We start from the raw sequence: 25744 nt of genomic DNA, 5'->3' as shown, positions 1-25744 counted from the left end.
AAGACTATGAGGAAAGAAAGTTAATTTGGAGACATAAACTCATCTCTTTCTAAGTTTGGTGGTGGAAAGTGATAATACTTTGAGAAGGCTAAGACAGGTTTTAAAATAGGAATATGTATATTACGCTTCAAGGGGGGAGAGGAAGAAGAGTTAAAGCCATGTATAGATATGAAAAAGTGCAAAAGACATGTATAGATATGAAAAGTGATGGGAAGGGATTAACCCTTGTAAAGGAGAAAAACTTTTCTTCTTCCTGAGAATGAAGGAAAGGAAGAGATAAATGGTAAAAATTCAGAGAAATTTTGGAATGATCAGAATGAAGGCTGAAGGAGTGTGTATCAAATGCTTTAATCTCCACAAAGTAGAATTCCAGATTATTTGTTAAGAGGAATTCAATCTGGGCAGTGGGGCCACAGTGAAAAGAGCAACAGTAAAAACTGAAGTTTTGAGAAGTTTGAAAAAGGTTTCAGACACATGTGTGCTTTTTCATCTTATGGTCTAACTCCAGTTACTCTGCTCAGCATCCTAAATGAGCTCCAAGATTAGATTTACTTTTATGTACTATGTAAAAGAAAAAATATTTTATTTGGCAAGAATCATTCACTATCCTAATATACATGTAAGCTTATAAATGTCATAGTGTTAGTACATGAGCAACTTTTGCAATGTTGTTAGAACTGGAATATGTGACTAGTAGAATAACTAATATGTTTTTATTTGTAGCACGTATGAATATTTTTTCTTTAGCATTCCCAAGGATTAAGTATGGCAAAGTATTTTAGAAAGGCAAGAACATACTAAGTGTCATTTATCATGACTTTCCCCACTACTAAAACATCTCTTTTTTTTTTCTGAAAAGTCCCTTCACCACATACACATCCCTCATAATTTCCAAGGATTTAAGTCCACTGCAATTTACTTTTCTCTTTTCAACAAATGCAGATGTTGAAAGCTGAAACTTTAATGAGTAATAATGTAGTTGGATAAAAGCTGTGAGGATTAATGGTGTTGTAAAGGTCACTCCTGAAAGAAGAATTAGTGTGTGATGCCATTATTAAACCACAGAAAACTGTGGACTGAAAGATGACTTAAGTTATCGTTAATGACATGCGGCTCTTTGCTATATATCTATTAGCTACAAATATAGAAAGTGACTTTTTGAGGTTGGTGACCAATATTACAGTGTATTCTATAAGAATGCTTTTGATATGGTACGCAAATGATAGGCAGCTCCAAAGAAAGGAGATCCTTAAAAGGCATGAATAGTTCAGAAGAATGATGGATAATTTTAGAATCTTTTGACCAGATGTTATCTTTCCCTTATTGGCTTTTTCCACCTATATCGAACATATGTATAACACTTTTAACTTTTTTTTCAAAGCATTTTTTTCATCTATTTTCTCACTGCAGCTGTTCTACAATTATAGACCCTTAACTAGATGGAGTAGATATCCATATAATCTAGTCAAAGCTTGTTATTTAGCAGATAGGGAACACAGACCTAAAGAGCCTATGTGTCTACCTAGGGATTTGAAGTAATTTTTTGTCAGAGCATAGACAATTCTATGATTCTATATTTATTACCTCAGCTTTAATTTTAAGGAAATAAATGTACATAAAAATCTAGTAACGTATCCAGACTTAGAGCTAATGGATTTTGGAGCCTTATAGCCATAATTTATTAGTTGGCATTCATTCTTTTTAGTTGTTGCCTTTTGGTAGCCACTAAACATTAGATGCTCTTTTGGGTCATTTATCATTTCACTCATACATGTAACAAATGAGATTTAAATACTCTCTCTTTGCCATACGTTTTGCTTAGTCTGGAGGGTAAGCAAACAATAGCCTTGGACTGAGACTTTCGGTGCCTACAGTCTTTTTCCTAGCATATCTTTGGAACATATTGGAATGTACTGTTCTTAGCCTTCCTTCCTCAGAGGCATTAACGCTTGAAAACTAACTATACCTGAGCAAATGTAAATTCACATCGACCCAGTAAAACAAAGGGCAATATTTCCAAGTCCATTAATTGGCTACTTGATTTGTACAGCATCCAGTTTAATATATGATGACTTGAAGGAGGATATTATTTTGAAAGTTTGTTAGTTTACATTTTTATTTTATTATTATTATTATTATTATTATTATTATTATTATTTGAGACAGGAACTTACTCTGTCTATTGCCCAGGCTAGAGTGTGGTGGTGCAATATTGGCTCATTGCAACCTCCACCTCCTGGACTCAAATGATCCTCCCACCTGAGCCTCCCAAGTAGCTAGGACTATAGGCATGTACCACCAAAAATTCAAAAATATGAAAAAAAAAATATATATATATATAGAGAGAGAGAGAGAGAGAGAGTCTCGCTCTGTCACCCAGGCTGGAGTGCAATGGCGCAATCTTGGCTCACTGCAAGCTCCATCTCCTGGGTTCACGCCATTCTCCTGCCTCAGCCTCCGGATTAGCTGGTACTATAGGCACCCGCCACCACGCCCAGCTAATTTTTTGTATTTTCAGTAGAGACAGGGCTTCACCGTGTTAGCCAGGATGGTCTCGATCTCCTGACCTCATGATCCACCCACCTCGGCCTCCCAAAGTGCTGGGATTACAGGTGTGAGCCACCGCGCCTAGCCAATTTTTGTATTTTTTTAGAGATGGATTTCCCCTTGTTGTCCAGTCTGGCCTCGTACTCCTGGACTCAAGGGAACCGCCCACATCAGCCTCCCAAAGTGCTGGGATTACAGGCATGAGTCACTATGCCCGGCTGGTTTTTAATAAGCAAAATTTATACAAGGATTTTAATGAGAAAAACCTTGTTTGCGGGAAAGTGATTGAAAGAATGTAAAAGAATATTGTGATTCATGGAAAGCCATTGGATTATCAGGAAGTTGGAGATATCATTCAAAGACATCTGGCAATTAATATTTGCATAACACTTTACAGTTTGCAAACTGCTTTCACATGTATTATCTAATTCCTGTGAGCTTTCACAGATAAAAAATTGTCTATTTATCTGAGTGTCAAAAATGTAATGCTGATCAATGACCACAAAAATAGAAAAAATATATATTTGTTGAAAACCACTGGAAACACATATACCATTACTTTTACTTACAACTGAAAAGTCCTATATAAAATAAATATGTAGTAAATAAGAATTTGTGTTGCATTAATATCATCTGTTAAATCCATGAATTTTAATAAATCTGTACCATATGGTCCAGGCTTCTATTGATAAGAAGACAGAAATGATCAATAGACTTGGAATTATCAAGGCAGATACTTTCAACTTAGAATATGCATTTGTTTCTTCAACAGATCCTGCCCTGGGCCAAAGGAATAATAGATTGAACTAAAAAATGCCAAGTAGTCCATAGACCACTATGAAAGACAAATGCAAGACAATATGACAATAAAAACATTCACAAGGTTTTGAAGGAACACGTGTGGGAAGCACTAATCTTGTCCAAGAACATGTCTAGGGTATGTGAGAGAAGTTCCCACAGAAGGGGTGATGTTTGAATAAATTCACACACACACACACACCAGAAAGAGCCTTTCAGCAAAAGAGAAAAACTTGGGATACAGGCGTGTGAAGTGAAAGGATGAACGCCTGTCCTTGGAAAAGGGAGAATGTCGTGTACAGCTTAAACACGGGACTCATGAGAGACAGGCAGGAGGGGACACAGGAAAGACAGGCAGAGTTGATATCATGAGGAGATTCTTAGGCCTTGTGAAAGAGTTTGGGACTTATCTCAGAATGACGATTTTCCGGGAACATGAAAGAGTTTTAAAAGTTCCAGTAAAAGCTGTACACTGTGATCTCTTGAAGATTCACAATGCACATTCACATATGCAGGATTTTAAAAATTCATGCAATTAAACCTTTTTAACTTTAATTTTGTATTTCCTACACTTACTTGTACATGGAATTATTTTTTCTTTCTTTCTTTTTTTTTTTTTTTTTGAGACGGAGTCTCGCTCTGTCTCCCAAGCTAGAGTGCAGTGGCGCGATCTCAGCTCACTGCAAGCTCTGCCTCCCGGGTTCATGCCATTCTCCTGCCTCAGCCTCCCGATTAGCTGGGACTACAGGCGCCCGCCACCACACTCGGCTAATTTTTTGTATTTTTTAGTAGAGACGGGTTTTCACCGTGTTAGCCAGAATGGTCTCGATCTCCTGACCTCGTTATCCGCCCGCCTTGGCCTCCCAAAGTGCTGGGATTACTGGTGTGAGCCACCGCGCCCGGCTGGAAATATTTTTTCATGGGCTATTACAGATCATTATTTTATGAAATGTTTTTGGAAGCACTAGGGTACCAGAGGAGAGTTTGTAATCAGGGATTTTGACATCGATTTTTTTTTTTAATACACACAGATAGATAAATAAATAGATATTTCTATTTTTATCCTTAGATGGATTCTTGCTTTGTCACCCAAGCTGAAGTGCAGTGGCAGGTGAACATGGCTCACTGAAGCCTCTACCTCCCAGACTCAAGCAGTTCTCTGCCTCAGCCCCCCAAGTAGCTGGGACTACAGGCAAGCACCACCAAGCTCCACTAATTTTTTGTGTTTTTTTGTAGAGATGGGATTTCACCATGTTGCCCAGGCTGATTTCGAAATCCTGAGGTCAAGTGATCTACGCACCTCAGCCTCCCAAAGTGCTGGGATTAGAGGCATGTGCCACCATACCTGACATTTTTTTTTTTCAATATTTTGAAATGCTTTATCTAGAAAGAGAGTAGACAAAAATTCAAAGAGTGTAAGCCTAAAGACAGGAAAACCAGTTAGGAGTCTAAGGCACAGTGGGATATCAGGTGGCTTTCATGAAAACAGAGGATGGAGAAGCCAATTTGAGAGCTGAGGAAGAAGTGCAACTGTCAAGGCTTGCTTGCCTTGTATCTTTAGAGGGTAGAGGAGAGACCTTAAATTATTCCCAAGGATTGGAAGGGCAACTGACAAGGTCTATGGAATATAGAAAGCAGGGATTGAGGCCGTGGAAAGATGATGAATTGTATACCAGACAGCTGTATTTCAGGTACTTATGGGACATTCAAGTAGAGAAGCTTAATCAATAAACAGATACATGTATCTGGCAATCTGGAAGGGTTTGAGGCAAGAAGTAGTTATTTTACAGTTCTTGGGATCATTTCTCAATTGTTAGAGACATAGTAAAGACCAAGGGTGGCATATTGGTTTCCTAGAGCTGCCATTACAAATTACTGTAAACTGGGTGGGTTGAAACAGAAATTTATTCTCTTGCTATTTCGGGGACTAGAAATCTGAAATCAAGGTGTCAGCAGGGTTCGTTCCTTCCAGAAGCGCTGAATGAGAATCTGTTCCATGCCTCCATGCTGCAGACAGTCCTGGCTCATAGATGCATAACTCCAATCTCTGCCTGCCTATTCACTTGGCTTTCTCTCCTATTTCTATGGGTCAAATCTCTCTCCTCTTTTAAGGACACCGGTTATTGGATTTAGGGCCAACCCTAATTTCAGGGTGATCTCACCTCGAGATCCTTAATGACATCTTCGAAGACCTTGTTTTCAAGAGAGGCCAGAGTCACAGACAATGAAATTTAGGAGTTGGATATATCTGTTGAGCAGACAAAATTCAACCCATTACAAGTGGTTTTGTATTTTATTTTCTTTCCTTGTACAGCAGCCATTACTAATTCTTTCCTTTTAGAGTTGATCTCCTCAAAAATTAGACTTTCTAGTTTGTCCCTTCTTTTCTGCCTCTGAAAAAATATATAAGGGGCCTTTTGAGTTAAGAAAAACAAAAATTTTGAGAATATTTTTGGTAATGGTTAAGAAGAAACACCGAAGCATAAAACATCGAATTGTAGGCCAGGCATGGTGGCTCACGCCTGTAATCCTAGCACTTTGGGAGGCCAAAGCGGGAGAATAGTGTGAATCCAGGAGTTCTAGACCAGCCTGGGCAACATAGCAAGACTCCATCTCTACAAAAACGTAAAAAGTAACTGGGGGTAGTAGTGCCCATAGTCCCAGCTACTCAGGAGGTTGAGGCAGGTGGATTGCTTGAGCCCAGAAGTTCAAGTTTGCAGTGAGCTATGATCATGCCACTGCACTCCAGCCTAGGTGAGACCTTATTTCAAAACTAAATAAATAAATAAATAAAATTATAGTGAATTTAACAAAGTTACAGAATCTCACAAATTTCTTACTCTAACCCACATTTTCCAAATATCATTTGAGATGTTAACTGGAAGTTATATTGACCTTTGCCATCTCATTTTCCTCTTAAGACTGAGGTTCACCAAACCTCTCCTATACACATGCCCTCCCATCTGATCCTGACTTTAGATGCAATTGTTGCTTGAATCTATAATGAAGGCAGAATAAAATGTATCTATCAGATAGCCATTATGTGTCTCTTTGGCCTTTATGGTCTGATGCCCATTTAACTGAACCTTTGTGCCAGCCAAGGAATGACATCCCCTCACAGATTGCATCATAATAGTCAAAGCCATGTTAACAGGAGTGCTAAGGGTGAACGTATAGGGAAAATGAAAGTGTGAAGAGTAAAGAAAGGAGTCTAATATCTTTTCCTGCCTCTGTAGATACCACGTGCTATTTCCTCCTTCACATGTGTTATTTCGTCTAATTCTTCCATCAACTTTACCTTCATTTTGTAGTTAAGGGAAGTGAAAACTTAGATTGAGCATTAAAATTTGTCAAATATCACACTTACCAAGAACTGGAAATCCCAGATCCAGTTGAATCCAATTTCCAGTATCTACAGGTTGAGGTGGTAGAGAGGGTAGAGACAATTAGATAGATGATACAAATGAGAAACAGAATAATCAATGAAGAAGTATAGAAATCTAGAACTCTTATTAGGAGATTTGCCTTGATTGAAAGCAAAGGGACCATTTTTATTGAAACAGGAGGAGCAAACTAGGCATAAATGGACATAAATTTGAAGGCAGCAGAAGCTAAGAGTGTGGGTAGGGTCAGGAAGGTGAGAGTTCAGCCTTACTGCTTTTTGCAAAATCAGAGGCAAGGCCATTTGCTGAGAGAGATGGAGTCAGCAGGGTTAAGGATTTGGTGACTATGAGGAGAACAAACTGTAAAGAACCAGCAAACAATCCTATTAAGATTGAATGTTGTCATATATAAATGGCTTTATGATTTAACATAGCAGACAAATGTTAACATTTCATATAGCATTATAACTAAAACTCAAGAGTCTCTAAAAGCAAGAATGTTTATTTTAAAGTGAACAGTTATTTCTACCTGCACAGAAACACACATCTCAAATTGGAAATAACCATTACAGAACATAGGTCTGTCAGTTACTCCCCCTCATAATAATTTACATTCCTCTTGCATCTATATTAATCATTTTTCCTACACAATGTTATCTTGGCAGTCCCTAAAAAGCATAAAGAATTCATGCTTTTATTCAGTGCCATGTGCCAAGCCATTTCAAATATATTTGTGTTCTGGAGAAGCTAATTAGACTACATAGAAGCTAAATAGACTACAAAAATGTATGATGCCAGGTTGCGTATAAACAGGGGTTAGAGCATAGGAAAATCAGACTGATCCTCTTAAGATATTACTAAATGAACATATACCAAGACCGTCACGGTCATGTAAGAGTTGTATTGTTCATGAACAAGTTCAAGAATTATACATTAAGAATGATGTACAGGAGATCCAAATTAGGATGTTGAGGATAATAAAATACAACCATCTTTTACAGTAAATATTAGCCCTGAAGATCTGTTCTAGGTTTAGAGTTGTTTTCAATTCACTGTTGTGTTTATAATGAGCAGAGATGTTTTGTTCTTTGAATAAGTTCCAATGAATTTAGCTCTGAAAGGCAAAATATATAATCACTCTCAAGCTTCCCTTTTCTATCGCCTACACTGGAACTTTTCTTTCTGCCTCAAGGAGATCAGAGGACCAGGTCTACTCTGCGCATAGTAACAGGGGAAAAGGCATGGATCATTTAGAAACCTGCCAGCACTGAAGTACTGCATCAGTTTCTGACATCAGTTTCTTCAATAGAAACGTTTAAGCAGCAAGAAAATATTCTGTTTTTTGGCAATCAGCAGATCAGATAGAAGAGTCTAGCAATACAACAAGGATGTGTAATCTGACATGATTAGACAAGGCTCTTAGTACCAGAACATTCATAATTGAGACAAAGAGTATTAATAACACTTTCCTAACACGGCAGTTAGCCATTTTATATTTCCTTTCTTTAATCTTAGTGTTTTTCAACAAATCATGGGATTTAATAGCGTGTTTTGGCAGATTAGAGGATTTATGGCCCAGATGTTTTTTGTTCTAAAAATGGATTAGGGTGTAAAGTTTGCTGGAATCCATGGAACATGTTGAGGCAAGCCGGTCATTTTATGTGTGATTAGTGCCTGCCTTCTGTCTCACAGTCCCTCCATCTGTCACAATTCACCAATGGATCTGGTTAGATTTAGCCTCGTGTCACAAACAAGTCCCTTTTCTGGGCAATTTCATATTACAGATTCATTTTATGCCATTTTATGCCCTAGTTAAAAGATAGGGAGAGAGGAAGATGAGATATCAGCTTTTCTTTAAATACTTGCAAAACAATCTTTTTCCGTCAGTATTCTATTCTAATATAATGCAGATCATCATACTAATATGCATCAAATAAATAAATGATCAGTGTTAAAAATAAAATTAAATAAAAATTAGTTTTGGTTGTTACATCTGTTATTCTATAAAAGCAATATTTTGGTAGTGTATATTACTAACCATGGACTGTGGAGTTGCATGCATAAGCTGATCGTTTGGCCATCTTATTAAGAGTGTGAATTAAGTGTGACTATAGTTAAGAGTAGCCACAATTTCTTATCAAACAATTACAGGTGCTTGGTTACATTCTGTACTTGAAATTTAGCCTAACTATTACAAGTTTGCATCCATAGCAAACCACTGCCACCTGTGGTTTATTTCACCATAAATGGATTTTTTAGGAAGAAAATGCTCTTCAGTCGGTTAGTAATGATTTATTTCTTCTGTGTATAACAAACCTAATAGTGCTATACAGACCCTCTTAAGTGGCCTTTCTAATACTAGGAGAGACTCAATAATCATAGTTACAATTATGAATACCTAAATCCTGTGCTAAAATTCAAAAGTTCCTTGCAGGAAAAAAAAATTAAAAGTGGGTTTTGTATTTGCACTACAAAATAATATTCAAATAATAACTAAAGCATTTACTTTAAAAATACATCTTCAATTTCTTTCAAAATAGTTGGAAACAACCATATTTCACTTAGGTATTATATTTTTATTACAGATATTTGAACATATTGGAAACATGTTTATGTATGACTATATGAATCAGTCATTGTCAATTATTCATTCATTCATTTTAGATAAATCCCATGGAGAAATCATTATAGGCCAGACACTAGCTGTTACCAAGAAAAGAAGTGATTTTTATGGTTACAGGCTAGCCTAGACATGCATTTATACAGAAGATATCCTTTGATCTGTCTCATGTTCAGGTTACTTAAATGACCATGATGCTGTCACCAAGGCAATCCAAGAAGCTCGGCAAATGAAGGAGCAACTTCGACGGGAACAACAGGTGCTTGATGGGAAGGTGGCTGTTGTGAACAGTCTGGGTCTCAATAACTGCCGGACAGAAAAGGTCAGTTCATAACATAACTTACTTTCTAGAAATACTTAATTAAATCGCCTGATGCTTTTTAAATATATATATATTTCCATCTTCTTATCATCCTCAGAATGATTCTCTGTCCCTTTTCTCCCTCCATTAATATAGACGGCCTCATCACCTTCCTAATCAAAACCATCTGGAAATAGAAAGAGTTATAATTCTCTTGATCCATCTCCAAACCTTATGGACAATGAATATCCCCTTTTACGCCACCAGCTTGTATTAAAACAAAATGGCATTTGAAATATCTGAGTCTGACTAAAAGTTTTGCTTTTCAGAGATGCTTAACTTGTATTTGGGGATGAGCTGGATTTGAAATGCTGAATCTTCCTTAATCAGCATAAGCTTGGATGATATCCATGCTCATATTCTAAGTATTTAGGATCCTGAGCTTGTCATAATATGTTTCCAACATAAAGCACTGTCAAGTGTTAGATGAGTTCATGACTGGGAATTTTGACTTTATTATAAAACAAAATGTACTTATTAAAAACTTTGACATTATTTGTATTATAAATAAGGCCAGTGAAACTTCTGAATTTGAGAGACAATGATTTCAAGCCCTTTTGTCTAAGCATACATGGTGTTTTATTTAGAAAAATATTATAAGTTGAAATTTATAGAAAAATATTATAAGTTGTAAAATCCTCAGAATTATGTACTTTTGGAATATTTGATATGTTTTAAATTGAAATTTTAAAATGTTACCCAGTCCTCTTTACAGAATCCTCTAGATAAATGAATCCAGTAGAGAAGAGAAAAAATGATCAGCTACTTAGCAATAACTGGAAAGTTAATCATAATAGGAAGCTTATGAGTCAAACAGAATTGTCCAGAATGAGCAGATTGCTAATTTGGATAGCTTTCTAGTTTCCCAGGTTTTATGTGGAGTTTGATGTATAATCACTAAGAAGCTGGCAATCTGCATAGTGAAGGTGAAATGTATGGGTGATCCTGTCACAACTGCTCTCTCCCTGGTCCTAATATGGTAAAAATTAAGGGTGGAGAAATGATTTCAATTCTATTGTGTGTCCAGAGGGGAGAGCAAAGGATAGATCAGTATACATCCCTTACAGTCTTACAACATAAGACGTATGACATTGGTGTCCTGAGAAGGGCACATTTTTATAGCTAAGCACCAAAAGGAAGGGGGAAAGCAACGTGACAGTTCTAAAGAAGGAATGATAGCAAGCATAAAGGAATTTATATTCAAATATTTAAACATTCTTGAAAGGATGCTTGAACAGAAATTCCTTTTCTCTGCTCCCCACGTAGAAATGAGTTTAACACTCAGCCAGATGCTAATGCAAAGTGACTCAAGCTATTCCTCGCAAGCATAGCTAAATTGCCGTTATTTGTTAAGCGCATTGAATTCAGCTGTGGATACAGCAGTTGGTTGCATTCAGCAAGCATCTGTACCCTTTTTTTTTTTTTAAATCCTCCAAAGCAGAGACAACTCTACCTATCTCCCCCTTCTCTTCCCCAGTGCTGGCTGGGAATTGTCAAGTGACAACCGACCAAATCCTTTTGGACAGGAAGCCTTCATCCTGAGTTCTATATACTTGCAAAGCAGGCCTTGTGGTTGAATCAGGGAGCCCATTAAAAGTACTTTGATGGTATGGAAATTCATCTTCATGAAGCTCCTAGGCCCCTAAGCAGCGTGCTGTTTAGCTGTGGTTACAGATCAGTCATTCACATTGGAGGGCAATAATTGTGCTGACGGCTTGTAAGGCAATGGAAGTACATAAAATAATCCTAGGCCCTCCACCATGGCACTGTGAGTTAATCTTCTCTAATACAGATCAGCTGTTGTTCTAACACATGACTTTATGCTGGCTCCAGTGACTCTGCACAGCCTTTTGATTAAGTAACAGGAGTGGAACCATCTGCATTCACTTTATTCCATACTTGTCCATTGTTAGGCGACCTTATTGCCACTTCTCGTTCCATCTCCACAGTCATACTTTATTTCTCTGATTAGCACCTCCTGCTTGGGTTGCAGGAGTGAGAGTTGCCTCTGTTGATAACTACTGCTTCAATTTTCCTTTCTGTTTCGTACTGTTATAACAACTTTTTAAAAATCTGTTTTTGAAATAATACCTGCCAAAACCTGTTGGACAGTTAAGATGTCTCTGTTCTCAAGAATATCTTCATTCCTGAATCTCTTCATCATGTATTCAATGCAGTTGAGTTACATCTTGAACTATAGTCTTATAATTTATGAGTTTTTAAGTGAAAAACTTAAGTTATGGAAATGAAGTAGTTTCAGTATTATAATAGTATGACAAACTCTTGTAATATAAAAGGAAACCTTCTCAATCAAAGGATCTGAATTATCTCATCCCTTATGTTACCCTGACACCTGAAAATGAAATTGAGATTATTGAAACTCTTTGAAGCAGGTATTACTCTAGTTTGTGGTTGACTTTTCCTGTTGAAATAACTTGGGTGTCATTTCTAGAATATTAATGATCAATCTATGTCTGTGTAAGTCATGAAAATGAGATAATAATGTCACACTTATATCTTTTAATTAGTAATTATTCAACATTAGCACATGCTATGTATTAGAGACTGTGGTATGTACTGGAGGTATTGTATTAAACCAGAAAATATGAGTTCTGCCTTTATAGAGCTTACAGTTTGGATCAAATTATTATTTGACTGTTACTCATTACATATTTATGTGTGTGAGCCCACCCATAGGAATTGAATAGAGACCCCATATTGCTTACCATATCAAATCAGTTATATACTTGAGTTGACAAAGGTAGATGTTCTCTCTCACATTAACCATGTATTTATGCATATTGTGTTATTTTTCTAATACTTATCTTTTTATTAGACTTTTATAATCACTCAGTATTATCTATGGCCAATAAATATGTGGATTAGTAATTGGTTTGAAGTTTTGCCATAGCATTTAGTGAAAGACATAAAAATATATGATAAATTCCTCTTACATTTTGCACTATCATCTTATATCACTTGAATCCCAAAATAAGGGCATTTTTTTTCTGTCTAAAGGAATACTGCCAGCCAGGCGCGGTGACTCACGCCTGTAATCCCAGCACTTTGGGTGGCCGAGGCGGGTGGATCATGAGGTCAGGAGCTCGAAACCAGCCTGGCCAATATGGTGAAACCCTATCTCTACTAAAGATACAAAAAAATTACCCGGGCATGGTGGTGCATGCCTGTAATCCCAGCTACTCAGGAGGCTGAGGCAGGAGAATTGCTTGTACCTGGGAGGCGGAGGTTGCAGTGAGCCAAGATTGCACCATTGCACTCCAACCTGGGCAACAGGGCGAGACTCCATCTCAAATAATAGTAATAATAATAATAATAATAATACTCCCAACTCCCTAAACCCAGAAAATACGTGTAAGGTAAGGATTGAGAGAGACAAAGCAGAAAGAAAGAAGGAAAGGAAGTGGGAGAAAGGAAAAAAGAAAAGAAGTTCAGCCTGGTACTTTACATCAACCTAAAAGATATCATGACCTGAGCTCCAGATGATTGAAATCTTGTGGTGGAGATCTGTTTTCTTGGGTACACAGCCTTATACACATTAACTTTTCTTCATATCTCAAATAGCCAGCCATGTGGTTATCCCAGCTAGAAGGTCTTAATTCTGAAAAGCTGTAATTGGGCAGTGAAAACAATTAGAGGTGTGAAGATAGGGACTGATGATTTCTCAGTGATATGTACCAAAACACATCATGAAAGTCATTTTTACTGAAACACATTTTAATGGAAGACTTCTAAGAGACTTTTTTAAATTTCTTTACGTTTCTTGGAAGTGTTTCAGCATACCCAAGAACTGTGTGTGTCAGGTTTCTTGGAAACTGTGGGACACAGTATTATTTATAATTGTCATCTCTGGTTAATTGTAGACTGATTGTATATTCAAATAATGTTATCTTTGGCCACATGGCTTTGTTACAGATTAGTGTTGTGGATGAAAAGGTGAGCTTCTCAGGTATGAAGGAACAGAAAGAAGCCTCTCATATTTTGTTTTGTAAAAAACACACTTTGCTTCATTACCACCTAGATGGCACAATTTTGTTCACAGAGTCAAGTACAGGTTCTTGAGCTTGTGTTTGAAAGTATCCATATTAATAAGAGATTATAAAAAGCTCAGTTTTTGTCGTCCTGATCCCACGAGACAGTGTTAATACAATAGAGAACTAGTGCAGTCAGTTGAAATAAGAAATAGACCAGAAGCTTTTCTATTTGTGTCACTCACTCCAAATATAGTTACCCTGGGAAGACTGTACCTATACTGTCATAGCTGTTAGGAATGAGTTTCACTACATGTATCAGGAAACCTGAATATGGTAGCTTAAATAGTGATTCATGGCCAGGCATGGTGGCTCACGCCTGTCATCCCAGCACTTTGGGAGGCCGAGACAGGCGGATCACCTGAGGTTGGGAGTTAGAGACCAGCCTGACCAACATGGTGAAACCCTGTCTCTACTAAAAAATACAAAATTAACAAGGCATAGTGGCGCTTGCCTGTAATCCCAGCTAAGCTACTCAAGAGGCTGAGGCAGGAGAATCACTTGAACCTGGGAGAGGGAGGTTGTGGTGAGCCAAGATGGCGCCACTGCACTCCAGCCTGGGCAACAAGAGTGAAAGTCCGTTCCAAAAAAATAAAAAAAATAAAAAAAAATAGTGATTCATTTTTATCACATAATGAAGTTCAGGAGTAGGAGTTTGGTGGCATTAGTTCATCAACTTGATATCGGAGTTGAAATCTGTGATTCTCTTGTCTATTCCCTTTGGATCACAAAATGGTTGCCGCACCTGCAGCTATCCCATCCGCATGAAGGCAGGCAGATTCAGGAAGGAGAAGTCATTTTCTCTTTGCTAACTTCAGTCTTCATTCATACGGGGGTATTTCATTCCTCTTCTCAAGCTGACTTCCACACACATCTCATCGGCTAGAACTGGGTCATGTGAACATCTTTAAGACCATTACTGGCCAAAGGAAAAGAGACTGCTTTAAATTGATCATGAATTATTTTTTACCACTAAAGTAGAGAGCTAATCCTATCTTCTCTGAGATCAAGGGATTATCTTCAGATCGAAGGTAATATTAGCTGGGAAGAAAAGAAGGACAATGGCTGTTGGGTATGAAAAGGCGATTGTCAGCCACAGGCGTATTATAAACATGATATCAAAGCTCTCAAATATTTCCTTCATGAAACTGGTTGGTTTTGTTTGTTTTATAATTGTTGCCATCTATCTGTCTTTTGCTCTTCCACTATTACATGTCCAGGGTCTTTCTCTTTTCTTTTCTTTTCTTTTTTTTTCCTGAGGCGAAGTCTCGCTCTGTCACCCAGGCTGGAGTGCAATGGCACGATCCTGGCTCAATGCATGCTCTGCCTCCAGGGTTCAAGGGATTCTTCTGCCTCAGCCTCCTGAGTAGCTGGGACTACAGGTGTGTGCCACCACGCCTGGCTAATTTTTTGTATTATTAGTAGAGGCAGGGTTTCACCATGGTAGCCAGGATGCTCTCAATCTCCTGACCTCATGATCTGCCCACCTTGACCTCCCAAAGCACTGGGATGACAGGCGTGAGCCAATGTGCCTGGACCATGTCCAGGGTTCTTATACCTTGTCTGGGGTTCACAAAGAATTAAATGACACGCAAGCATGTGCACAAGAAGACTTTGCTTGATGACAGGTTAAATCTATAAAAGTGTATTCACATACACGCCATATACATGTTAAGACCAACTTCTGTATTGCTTTTCTTATGTAAAACAGATGTCACTCACAAAAATAAGCATGCATGTGTGTGCATATATTTCTTAAGGAAGAGTATTCACTGAACATTAATTGCCTACAGTGTACCTGGAATATAAACACATAATGCATGCTATGAATTCATCTATCATTGTAAATCATAGCTGGAAAAATGTCTTACTTTTTCTGCTGAGCTGTAGTGAAAATTCTTTGTAATTTTCTGTCAAATAAGGTGGAAATTTGGTAAATAACGTGTATATTTTAATTAAGAATTGACTCAATAATGACAGTAGTTTCATTTTTGACCCTTTCTGAGTCATATTCATAAGAAGCCTCACCACAGACTATATAGGCTGATTGTAAACAAAGGTTAATTTTTTCTGTCTGGCACTTGGAAACTCGTCCATTACACCCACCTCTTTCCTGCCATTGTCAACCCTCTTCTTTCCCTTTAAAAGAGTGCCAAACATGAAATGACAGTGACCAATGTTGACTTAATGTGGATGTTTAATAATGAAAAAAAGTGTGTCATTCCCAGCATTAGTTACAAATGGCAGTAAGTGTATCGGATGGCAGCCCTGTAATAATTTTACATCCATCATTCTTTCCTGATGCTTCGCTGGCCATCTGATGGATGGGGCCAGCAGTGTTAACTCTTCGGAAACTGACACAATGTATGTAGTTCAGCATTATCTAACACATGTTCCTTCCCTGAGATAAGGAAACGGCCTGTGAGGAATTGTGCATTACAGGTTTTTGCTTTAAAAAAGTGAATATGAAGGAACCCATGCCTCTCCGGTAGTGGAAGATGCTTCAATGAATGATTTACGGATGGGTTTTATAAATGTTGCCTTTAGCTAAAATGAATTCTAAAAGTCAAATTAGAAATAGATATTTCAATAGCTAGAGAAAAATTGTATAAAGGAAGTAGGCATGTTAGGTAAATCCTTCTGGAGGAAAGTAAGATAGACCCTTGCAACAGTGTGTGGTAAAGCAGATTTTACTAGGGGTGTGTGTGTTTCTGAAAAACGTTCCCAGTGTGTTAAATCCTCTGGTTAGAATGTGCCTAAGAACAAATTAAAATAACATAAGTAATTAGTATTTTCTCTTTTTAAAGTGAGCATATATTATTTTTTTAATCTCTACATTTACATGTAATTATTTATTTGGTGACTTTAATTAAAAGATATGCAAAACCCAAAGTTGAATATTTGCCTTCTTATTATTGGAGTCTCTCTACTCTGAAAATGTATATAAAATGAAAGGGAAACGGCTTTCTAGGCAACTGATTATTAGAACATCTAGACCAGCTTTTTATGTGCAAGTTGGCATTTGATCCTTAGGTTTTCTTTCCTTTTGTTTTTCATTCATAAAACCTTCTTAATTCTGAGTGTCTTAGCTAGGGAACACTTCTTATGGGACAGGAGGGGAGAGGAAAACCCCTTAGTGAATATTATCAGCACACAGCAGCCAGTTTTGAAAGACCATGACAAAAAGGCAAATAGGTATTATGTCATCACTATCCATCACTCTATATGTCATCCTTTCAATAATTCCAATCGACATTCTCGACAGACCGATGCAAGCTAAAGGGGCTGTTTGTTTTTAGAAATTGAGTATAGGCTGTCTGTAGCCTTTTGTTCTAGACGGTTTTCTTCTGTGTCTTTTCATTTCTTTCTCTCTATTTCTTTTCTTTTTGGGGGTATTTAATTGAAATACATGCCGAGTTTGCAGACTGCAAAGATCAGAGCTGTTTTCGTCCAGCAGTGGTAACTATGCATTAAACATTTTGATTTGTTTGAGCTTGAAGTTTAGTCCTTTTTTGCCATTTGCTTCATGGAGTTTGTGTATATTTACAGCCTCTGCATTTAATGGCCACATGCCTTATTTTCACAGATGGCCAGTGGAAGACTTTTTCTTTCTCTTAGTATAGCCTGCTTTCAGTTTCGCTACATTTGTCACAGTGCCACTACTTGCAGCTAGCAAGTGCCCACGCTTGGTGGGGAGCAATTATGGTGTGAGTTTTTAAGGAGCTTTTTAAAGGTTTTTTTTTTTTCCAGTAAACTTTTTATGGTTTAATTTTCTAGCCTAGAAAAGCTGTGCATGTTTTCAAACAGAGAGTCTTGTGTTCTTTACATCATTCTGGTAGAGGGGTTAGTGTAGGATGGTCCAATAAAATGAGACTCATAGGGCATGCCAAATTGGGCTTTCAGAGAGACACCCACAGGCCTCTCTGATGATTGAAATTGTCTATTTGTTTAGGGATTCGAGGATACGCTCACAATAGTACTCCTGAAAAAATAAGTTTGAAAACACCATGTATAGAATGATGTCAATATTTTTTAAAGTCTATTTCCATAATGCATAGATAAAAGACTGAAAGAATATACCACAAAATGTCAGCAGTAGTTATGCCAAGGTTATGGGGTTGTACGTTTTCATATGTATTTCCACATTTCTGAATTTTCTAATTTTCAGTAAGTAAAGTAAGAATCACTTTTGTTGTTGGGCTAGAATTGCTCTTTATAAAAGCTTGGTCTATCAAAGAGAGGTCATCCTTTTCCCCCTTGATTCCTTCCTTCTCCTCAAAATCAAACAGCTGCCCTCAAGACACTTACACATTAAGACACTGAAATAATTAAGGAGAAGTTTGTTTTGCAGTTATCCTATATATTTACTAGATAGATTCTTTATTATATTTATTGCAAGCTATTTTACCAGTATGGATTTAAAGCTATTAGGAAAATACGAGGAATGTAGCGTTTATTTAAAGGGTCTCATTGAATCTTTCCAATCACATCTCTTCTCTTTTACAAATAAAAAAGACTTGCTTATGCCTGTGTCATAGGAGTATAACAGCTATTGATATTTATTTTGTACCTTAACATTTTCTCAGGGCTTTCCCATCATATTTTGGTCTCACTCTGTAGTGTAAGTAGAACAGTATTCTTTGATTAAAACATCTTTTTAAACTTGAGATTTGAGAAGACTAGAGGAATTCAAGGGGTAGATCAGTCTTTCAACTGAACTCTTACAGCTCAAAGCCCAGTCTCTTTTCTAATGGAATATGGAGAGGGAAATCCAGAAAGTAACCCAGTTCCTGTTCAATTCGCTTGTGCCCCAGCATTGGTCATGGGTAGTCCTCAGCACATTTTTGAGACTTGATCAAAAATATTTCATTTAAGCAATCACCATCTCCACAATCTGTACATCTGGTTTCCAAATCTTCATTTTTCCTGTTTTTACTCCTTCCTTCCTTCTTCCTGTCTTCACTGTGCACCAAACCCCATCACTGGAGAATAAGCCAAGAAAGCAAAAACAATATACTCAATCCTAGTTACTTTGTTTCTCCTAGCAGCTCTGATAAAACAAGTGATGACGTTTCAGCTGTTCATTAAAAAGAGATTTAAAATATCTATTCTAATATATATTTTTCTCTCTCTGTATTTAAAACTACCATGGATAGTTGAAAAAAGAACTATAACCCTGGTATGTCTGTTTCTATTGTCAGACCCAGCATTTCTGAACCAAGTCATGACTCTTTAAAATGGTCTGATTATATTTATTTAACTGAAGTAACTACTGGCTACTGAGGCTACATTTGTAAGAATGCTGACAGTTTTATAGCTTTTATTCCATGAAAAAGAAAATTTGAAAAAAGTAATCCTATATGTTTCTGTAGCTCAGTAACTGAGTTACCCATTGTTTATAGAATAATTATCATCAGATAACATTCCACTTTTGTGTTTACATTTGTGTGGCCCTCCCACCAACTGGACATCCTGTGTAGGTTGCAAATTCTATTATTTTTCTTACTTGGCCTCTTGATTTTCTCACATTAATTCTGATTTGACTCAGTTTGTATAATATGTCTGTCTGCCAAGGTTTGGAAGAACAACACAACCTTTTCTTTAGATGTTGGCTGTAGCCTGACCATATATAAAGACATTTAAAATCCCAGGTTTTGTTTTTTCCCCTCCTGCCTCCCTTCTTCCACATATACACACCATAAGCACCATCATGACAAAGAAGCAAGGGCCCGTATTTTACTGTGATAGTATTCTTGTGTAAAGTTCTTGGTGAATTCTTTGTTTCCTATACATTCTTTTGAGTAACTTTTCTGTACATTACACATCCAGGCCATAGGGATTTTTTCCTCCCTGTGGCAGTGGTTTTCTCTTTTAAGGACTGAATTTGTAATGTTGAATGGGGATGTTTAAGTGTGTCTTTAACAAGGTACCTGAATTTGTAAGTCTAATTACTGTTGGATAGTCTCTTCACAAAATATGTCCGAAAAGCAATCAGATTTTTGTTTTTTTCATAATTTGAAATGTCTTCCTTGAATTTAAGAAAAGAATTATGGAATTATTGATTACAAAACCATAGCTTTAAGTGTTGAAACTTGTTAATGACTTTTGAGAAAATTTATCTTTTATGAATAGAGAACGTATAAAAATATGACAAATTACACAAGAACCTGAAAAAGAGACTTCAGTGGAGTGTAAAGAAAATATCAGCAATAGTTGTCTTTAAATACCTTGCACATCTCCATGTTTAAAAAGAATCAAAGCCTGTTTTCTGTGAGATATATGTCAAAACAGTTTTGTTATATTGAGTTCAGTCAAGTAGGACATAAAATCATAGAATTGAAGGTTTGAAAGAAAATGAAAAGGGCCTATCATTCAACCTTGAATTGCCTCTTCAGTATCTGTAATATGCTACGCAGGTAGTCATATGTCCACCACTTGAAAATCTCTAGGAAGGTGGAAATTTCTTCCATCTGGAGACAGACCGTTCAATGGATAGACAGCTCTATTAGATCTCTCTTCCTTCAGTAGTTCATTATCTTTCACCTGATAACTTACAGTCTTTGATCAGTGTTCTATCTCCTAGCTACATATGGACAAACTCTACCTCTATTTCACAAACAATAGCTGTTTATTCTTTTTAAGCGTGGAGGTTCTTAAGATATTTAAAGACAATGATTGTTGATTTTTTCTTCCTATTCTACTCAAACCCTTTTTTTCAGTATCCTGTGTAATTTCTTCATTATGACAACAAGGTTTAATAGATATGAGGATGCTCAAAAACTGAGTTAAACTGAGTTAAGTCCAAACAATTATTGTCATTGAGTTTCCCTGGTCTGCATTCCAACACCTATTTAAAAAGAAAATGAGGCCATTATAACATTATTTTAGTGAATCCATACCAACTTCCTGTCATTACCACAGCCTCTACCAAGAGCTCTGAACTAATCTTATATAGGTAACCCCATCTTTTCTGGAGTATACATTAGGTGCTAAAGTCATATTTCTTCAAATTTCTTTCTTTCTTCATAAAAATCAAAATTAGATATTTGTCATCAGTTTTGAAATATTCCTCCCATTTTAAAATCATTCTTTGAAAATCATTAATAAGGATTCATCAGTATTATCAAGTCATTTTAAGATCTTGAAAAGTTATTCACCTAGATCAAAACTCTCAAATTTCCACACTGTGTGTTTCTGAACCATCTTTGACTTTGTAGTACTGCTTATCTTGATCTGCTGATACATTTCACATGATCAGATTGCCTGATGAAATTAACCTGCTAAGAAGTTGAGTCAGAATTATACAAGCAACTTTTCATGAAGCTAGCTACCAAATTTTACAAAAGGAAATTAGATTGTGGAACAAAATTATGGGTTTTAATTCATGAGGGAATTCAGAAAGGGAAAAAAATCAGAATTAAATCAGGTGGATTTTGTGGATGACTAGACCAGAGGATGTATATGGACCTTTCCATCCCCTTAGTTCATATCTTGCTATAATTCTCGATGGAGAAAATGAATAGAAAAATTCTCTTCTCTTCAAGGATTATTAAATTCCAGAATACCAAAGGTTCTATGGATATTCTAATGGATAAATTCACACTCAATAGAGGTAAAATTAGTGACAGATCTCTTCAACATGTACTGTTGTTAGAGTTAGAGGAAAGTGTGTATTTGTGTGCACACATACATAGTTTATATGTCATTTATACATAACTTACAAGAAAGCCTTTTCTCCCATTTTCAGTGTTATATTATGTGGGTAGATGGTATTTTCTTAAAAATTGAGATATTAATAAGCAAGAGTGAAACCGGGAGGTTAAAGAGTAGACATGTGAATTATTTCTTTATACTTAAGCTGATGAAAAGAATCTCCAACTGATAAATCATTATGACATTATAAATAATCTTTCATCTTCTTTGGTGGTCTGTGAGGTTCACATAATTAGAGGGTTAAAAACCTTTTTTTGTTTCTTCTTTCTTCCCGTGTCATTAATATAGTAGGAGACCATAAAGAAGTGCAGCCAGAAGGGGTTTAACTGTTACTGAGTCAACATTTGACAGTCACACTCTATTCTGTCATTTCATGCATGTGCTTTTTGAGTTTTATAGCTTTGTGAGCTTTATTTCAGGGATGTGCATTATGATAGCTGATCCACAGCCCATCTCTTTGTGTATGTTTGTCTGGTAGAGACCAAAGCTCATCACTTAGCTGAATCCCAGTTTCAGGGAGTAATAGAAGACTTATCTACTCATGCACTGTTTAATTTAGGATTAGGTAACTAAGGAAATATCTACCTCTAAAGTACAGTTTGTGTGTTCCTTTGTTTTGACTGCTCCGTGAAATATCAACATAGGATGCCTATTAGAAACTTTGCAAAAATAGTGAATTCTCAGTTGTTTTTGATGTTTTTTAAGTTGAAATAATGGAGTAGGGAAATTTTTTCAGTTAAAATATGTACTAGACTTACAGTCTGGAACTGTAACTCATCATGCCTGAGTATGAAATTGAAATAATAAACAATGATCAAATATATTGTGGTAAATGGTAGGAAAAAGAGGGAGAACTTTTGACAATATTTAGAGTTGTTACTAAAATTCCCTTTTTTAATGCATATTTGGTCATACAGAATAGAGTTTATCATCATAACAGACTACTTAATACTCAAATTTAACTATTTTTATAATTATTACATGTTAGATTCCCTGTCTTTTCAATTTTCCCCATTGACATTTTTAAAATAATATTAAAAATATATCTATCTTAAACTTTTCAAAGTAATGAGAATCTAGCATGTTTAACTATCATTTTACAAACTAGGATTCTGGAACTCAAGGAGGATAATTAATTTGTCTAAAGCAATATGGCTAATATATATGGCAGAGAGTTTGGTTAAAATGTGATATTCCTGATGCCAAAACTCATTATTTTCTAACCTCAAAAACGTCCTCTTCCCATGAATCCCTGTGGCCTTTCGTCATTTAGAATGGTTTTTGGCTTAGAAGTATGAATTGATACTGACCACTTCCAATCAACAAAGTGTCCATATCTCTTTAGCTGTTTCTTGGCTGTCCTTTTTGATTCCCACCATAGCCTGGGATTATGTGCAAAGAGTACACATGCTGTTTTCCATTATGCAAGTCTGTGGATAAGTCACAGATCACAAGACCAGCTACCAAGTTCCCCAAGTGAATATTAGTACATTAATAATAGTTTTCTGTATGTCAGATTTTGGAGTTATTCATTTGCACCCAGGAAACCATGTGGTCTACAACTTTCTTCTGTTGATGAGATACAATTCACTTGGATCTTTTTTCAAGTCAGCATAAAATCAGAAGATTTTTTCAAGTCTGTTTTTAAACAGACTTAACCTAATGTTTCTCCTTGATCTCAGCAAACCTGCAGAGTTGTAAAGACGTGATTAGGTAGATAAGACTCATCTTTCCAAAGGAATCTAGTTGTTATCCCATTGCTAGTTTTTATTCAAGAGAGAAAGCATGCAGGTCATCTTATTTGGCCCATACCCCGGGACTTTAACATGTTGACTACTTTGTTGTAATTAATCTACTTTTGCCCTCTATTCTGACATCATTCAGGGCATTTAGAATTTTGGAGAGTATTCCTTTAAATGTATTTACTTTTCTTCTTTTTTTTTGCTTTCTCTCTAATAAAAAGAAGGTAAAGGAGAAAAGACCAATGACTCTTGTCATTTTCATATCAGCATTTCTAAGTGCTGGGCTGGATTTGTGTTCCAGAATACTGATCTTTAAATCGGGGAAGGGGATGCTATTTTTCTGCACAAACTCTTGACTAACATGATTTTTATCAGAGTCATGATTTTTATCAGATTATAAGATTGATATCACTAACATGATTTTTATCAGATTATAAGATTGGTAAAAAATGGTCACTTGTGCCCATCAACATATATTTGTTTTCCCAAAATCAGTTTCTTGGGTGTTTCCCATTTTCAACATCTTCCCTCTTAACCCTCTGCTTACCTGAAATCTACTGTCCTTGTTTTGTTCCAGTTGCCTCTATTTAGAAAAGATTATTTTATTTATAAGAACTTTGAGAATCAAAATATTACCTTTTCCAGTAGTATTTGCTCTTATGAACAGACACTTTTAGAAAAGGAAATATTTAACCCACAGAACAGAATCTCAAATGGTTGAGCTTTATACATGATAGTGCACAGGTGAACCCTTCAGAGAGGGGATGGCCAGAGACAGGTGGGATTAAAAGGATAAAGTAGGAGAGATTTTTCTAGTGTATCAGTACTTCTGCTTTATAGCATTTAGCTGATTCTTTCCCCTCCTATATGCCATTCAGTTGAATTTAAACTTTTGGGAACTATTCTTAAATCCAATTCATTCTTTTGGTGGTTCAATATATTACCTAGCCACCTAACCACATATGAATTTATATCTACTTTTATACATAAGTACTATGTATCAACTTTATAGGATCAGTTTTCATATGGAATTATAGGATAATTATTTTTTACTTAAGTTGTTATTATCTCCTCCTCACATCAGTTTCTTTGTCTTCTGAATGTATTGTCCACACTTTTTTTAAAAATGTGGCAACGTTATCATTTTGATTTACATGCCGTTGTAATCTGCTTTAATTAAAGGCATACCTCATGTTCTCCAACTCCTGCAGTCACCTTTCCTTTTGCCTGTTCACATGTCTGTTAGCTTAAATTACTATACAAAAAAACTTAAATTTATATAAATAGTATAAATTACTACACTATTACGAGAACGTATAGCTTGCTGTGTTGACTCCCACTATGTGCCACTGACATCCTCTTGAGAAGCATAGTAAGTTTTACTTTTGAGTAGCTAATCATTTTATTAATATTAGGCGCATTAGTGGTAGCTAATTATAGGTTACTTATTGTAAAAACTGAGTGTGACTTTCCTGCTCATATTTGTTAATTTTAGTCTCTTGGTAAGACAGCATGGCATCTGTAGAGCTGAACTCAGAACCTTGGAAGTCGCTTAACGTGTCAAACTTTTTCTACTTTGATTGAGTTCATTTTGCTTTTTCGTCTTGAAAGACTTTTCTTCAGAATGGAAAACTCTCTAGAAAATGTGTAGTATTATTGCCCTATACTGTTAAATCAAAAGCTAAGAGGTGATCCAAGCCCAGTACATTCCTCAAAGAGAGTACAGTAAAGTCTTCATTGACCCGAGGACTATCAGACCATGTTGATGGAATGTGTGTGTGTGTGTGTGTGTGTGTGTGTGTGTGTGTTTTCAAATGTAACTGTCTTTTGTTTTAACAGCTACATTTACTGTAAAGAAAGTCTGTTAAGCTGGTGTCCTTGATGCTCCTGAGCTCAGCTGAATATATACAGCCGACTCTCTCAGCAAAAGACATCCAAAACATATAAAGCAGCTGAAAACAACAACTTCACACACAAAACAAATCGAGTCAGATTCTACAGTGTTAAATGCGTAACTTATTTCTACTTTAATACTATTGAATTCTATAGAACTAAAGTTAATACGAACTATTTTGTCCCAGTTTCTCTACTGTATTTTATACTGATTGACAATTTAAAAATAGTTTTCTATTAAATAATGTACATACTTTGATGAATAGAGTACAGGAGTTCCAAGGCCACTGGCTTAAGAGACTTTTTAATCTAGTATGCACAATTGTCACATTGTCAGAGACTTCATTGAGATAAAGTGTGTACTGTGTGAAGAATTTCAATATCTTATTAGTTCTTGGTGGGAACATTAGTTGGGCCCTTTACCTGTAATACAATTATCTTAAATCATTGATTACTTTCTGTGAACATTTTATTGTGTCAATAGCAGTTCTGCAGTGTATGTTGTTCACTAGTATGATTCATGACTATGTTCCTCAGAAAATGAGGTGAATAATTATAAAGAAACTTGAGACAATGTGATGAGATCCAATGGATGCTTTTCTTAAAACTGTTTTGCTACTACATCATCCTGAGAGCAA

General features: G+C 36.3%; 1 protein-coding gene across 6 annotated transcripts in view; it reads left to right on the top strand.

The window, feature by feature from the left end:
- The window catches only part of SOX5 (SRY-box 5), a 1043232-nt gene that overhangs the window by 1000278 nt on the left and 17210 nt on the right, over nt 1-25744 (top strand). For 5 of the 6 annotated variants that reach the window (XM_025402765.1, XM_025402764.1, XM_025402766.1 and 2 more), the window contains one exon: nt 9525-9670. The exons of the other annotated variant lie outside the window; for it this stretch is intronic. In XM_025402765.1, the coding sequence (XP_025258550.1) occupies nt 9525-9670 (146 nt within the window). The remainder of the gene's footprint in view (nt 1-9524; nt 9671-25744) is intronic. 6 annotated transcript variants of the gene reach the window in all.

This window comes from Theropithecus gelada, chromosome 11, assembly GCF_003255815.1.
Source record: "Theropithecus gelada isolate Dixy chromosome 11, Tgel_1.0, whole genome shotgun sequence".
Classification (NCBI taxonomy): domain Eukaryota; kingdom Metazoa; phylum Chordata; class Mammalia; order Primates; family Cercopithecidae; genus Theropithecus; species Theropithecus gelada.
Note: the sequence above shows the minus strand (reverse complement) of the source record. Positions and strands in the feature narration are given on the sequence as shown.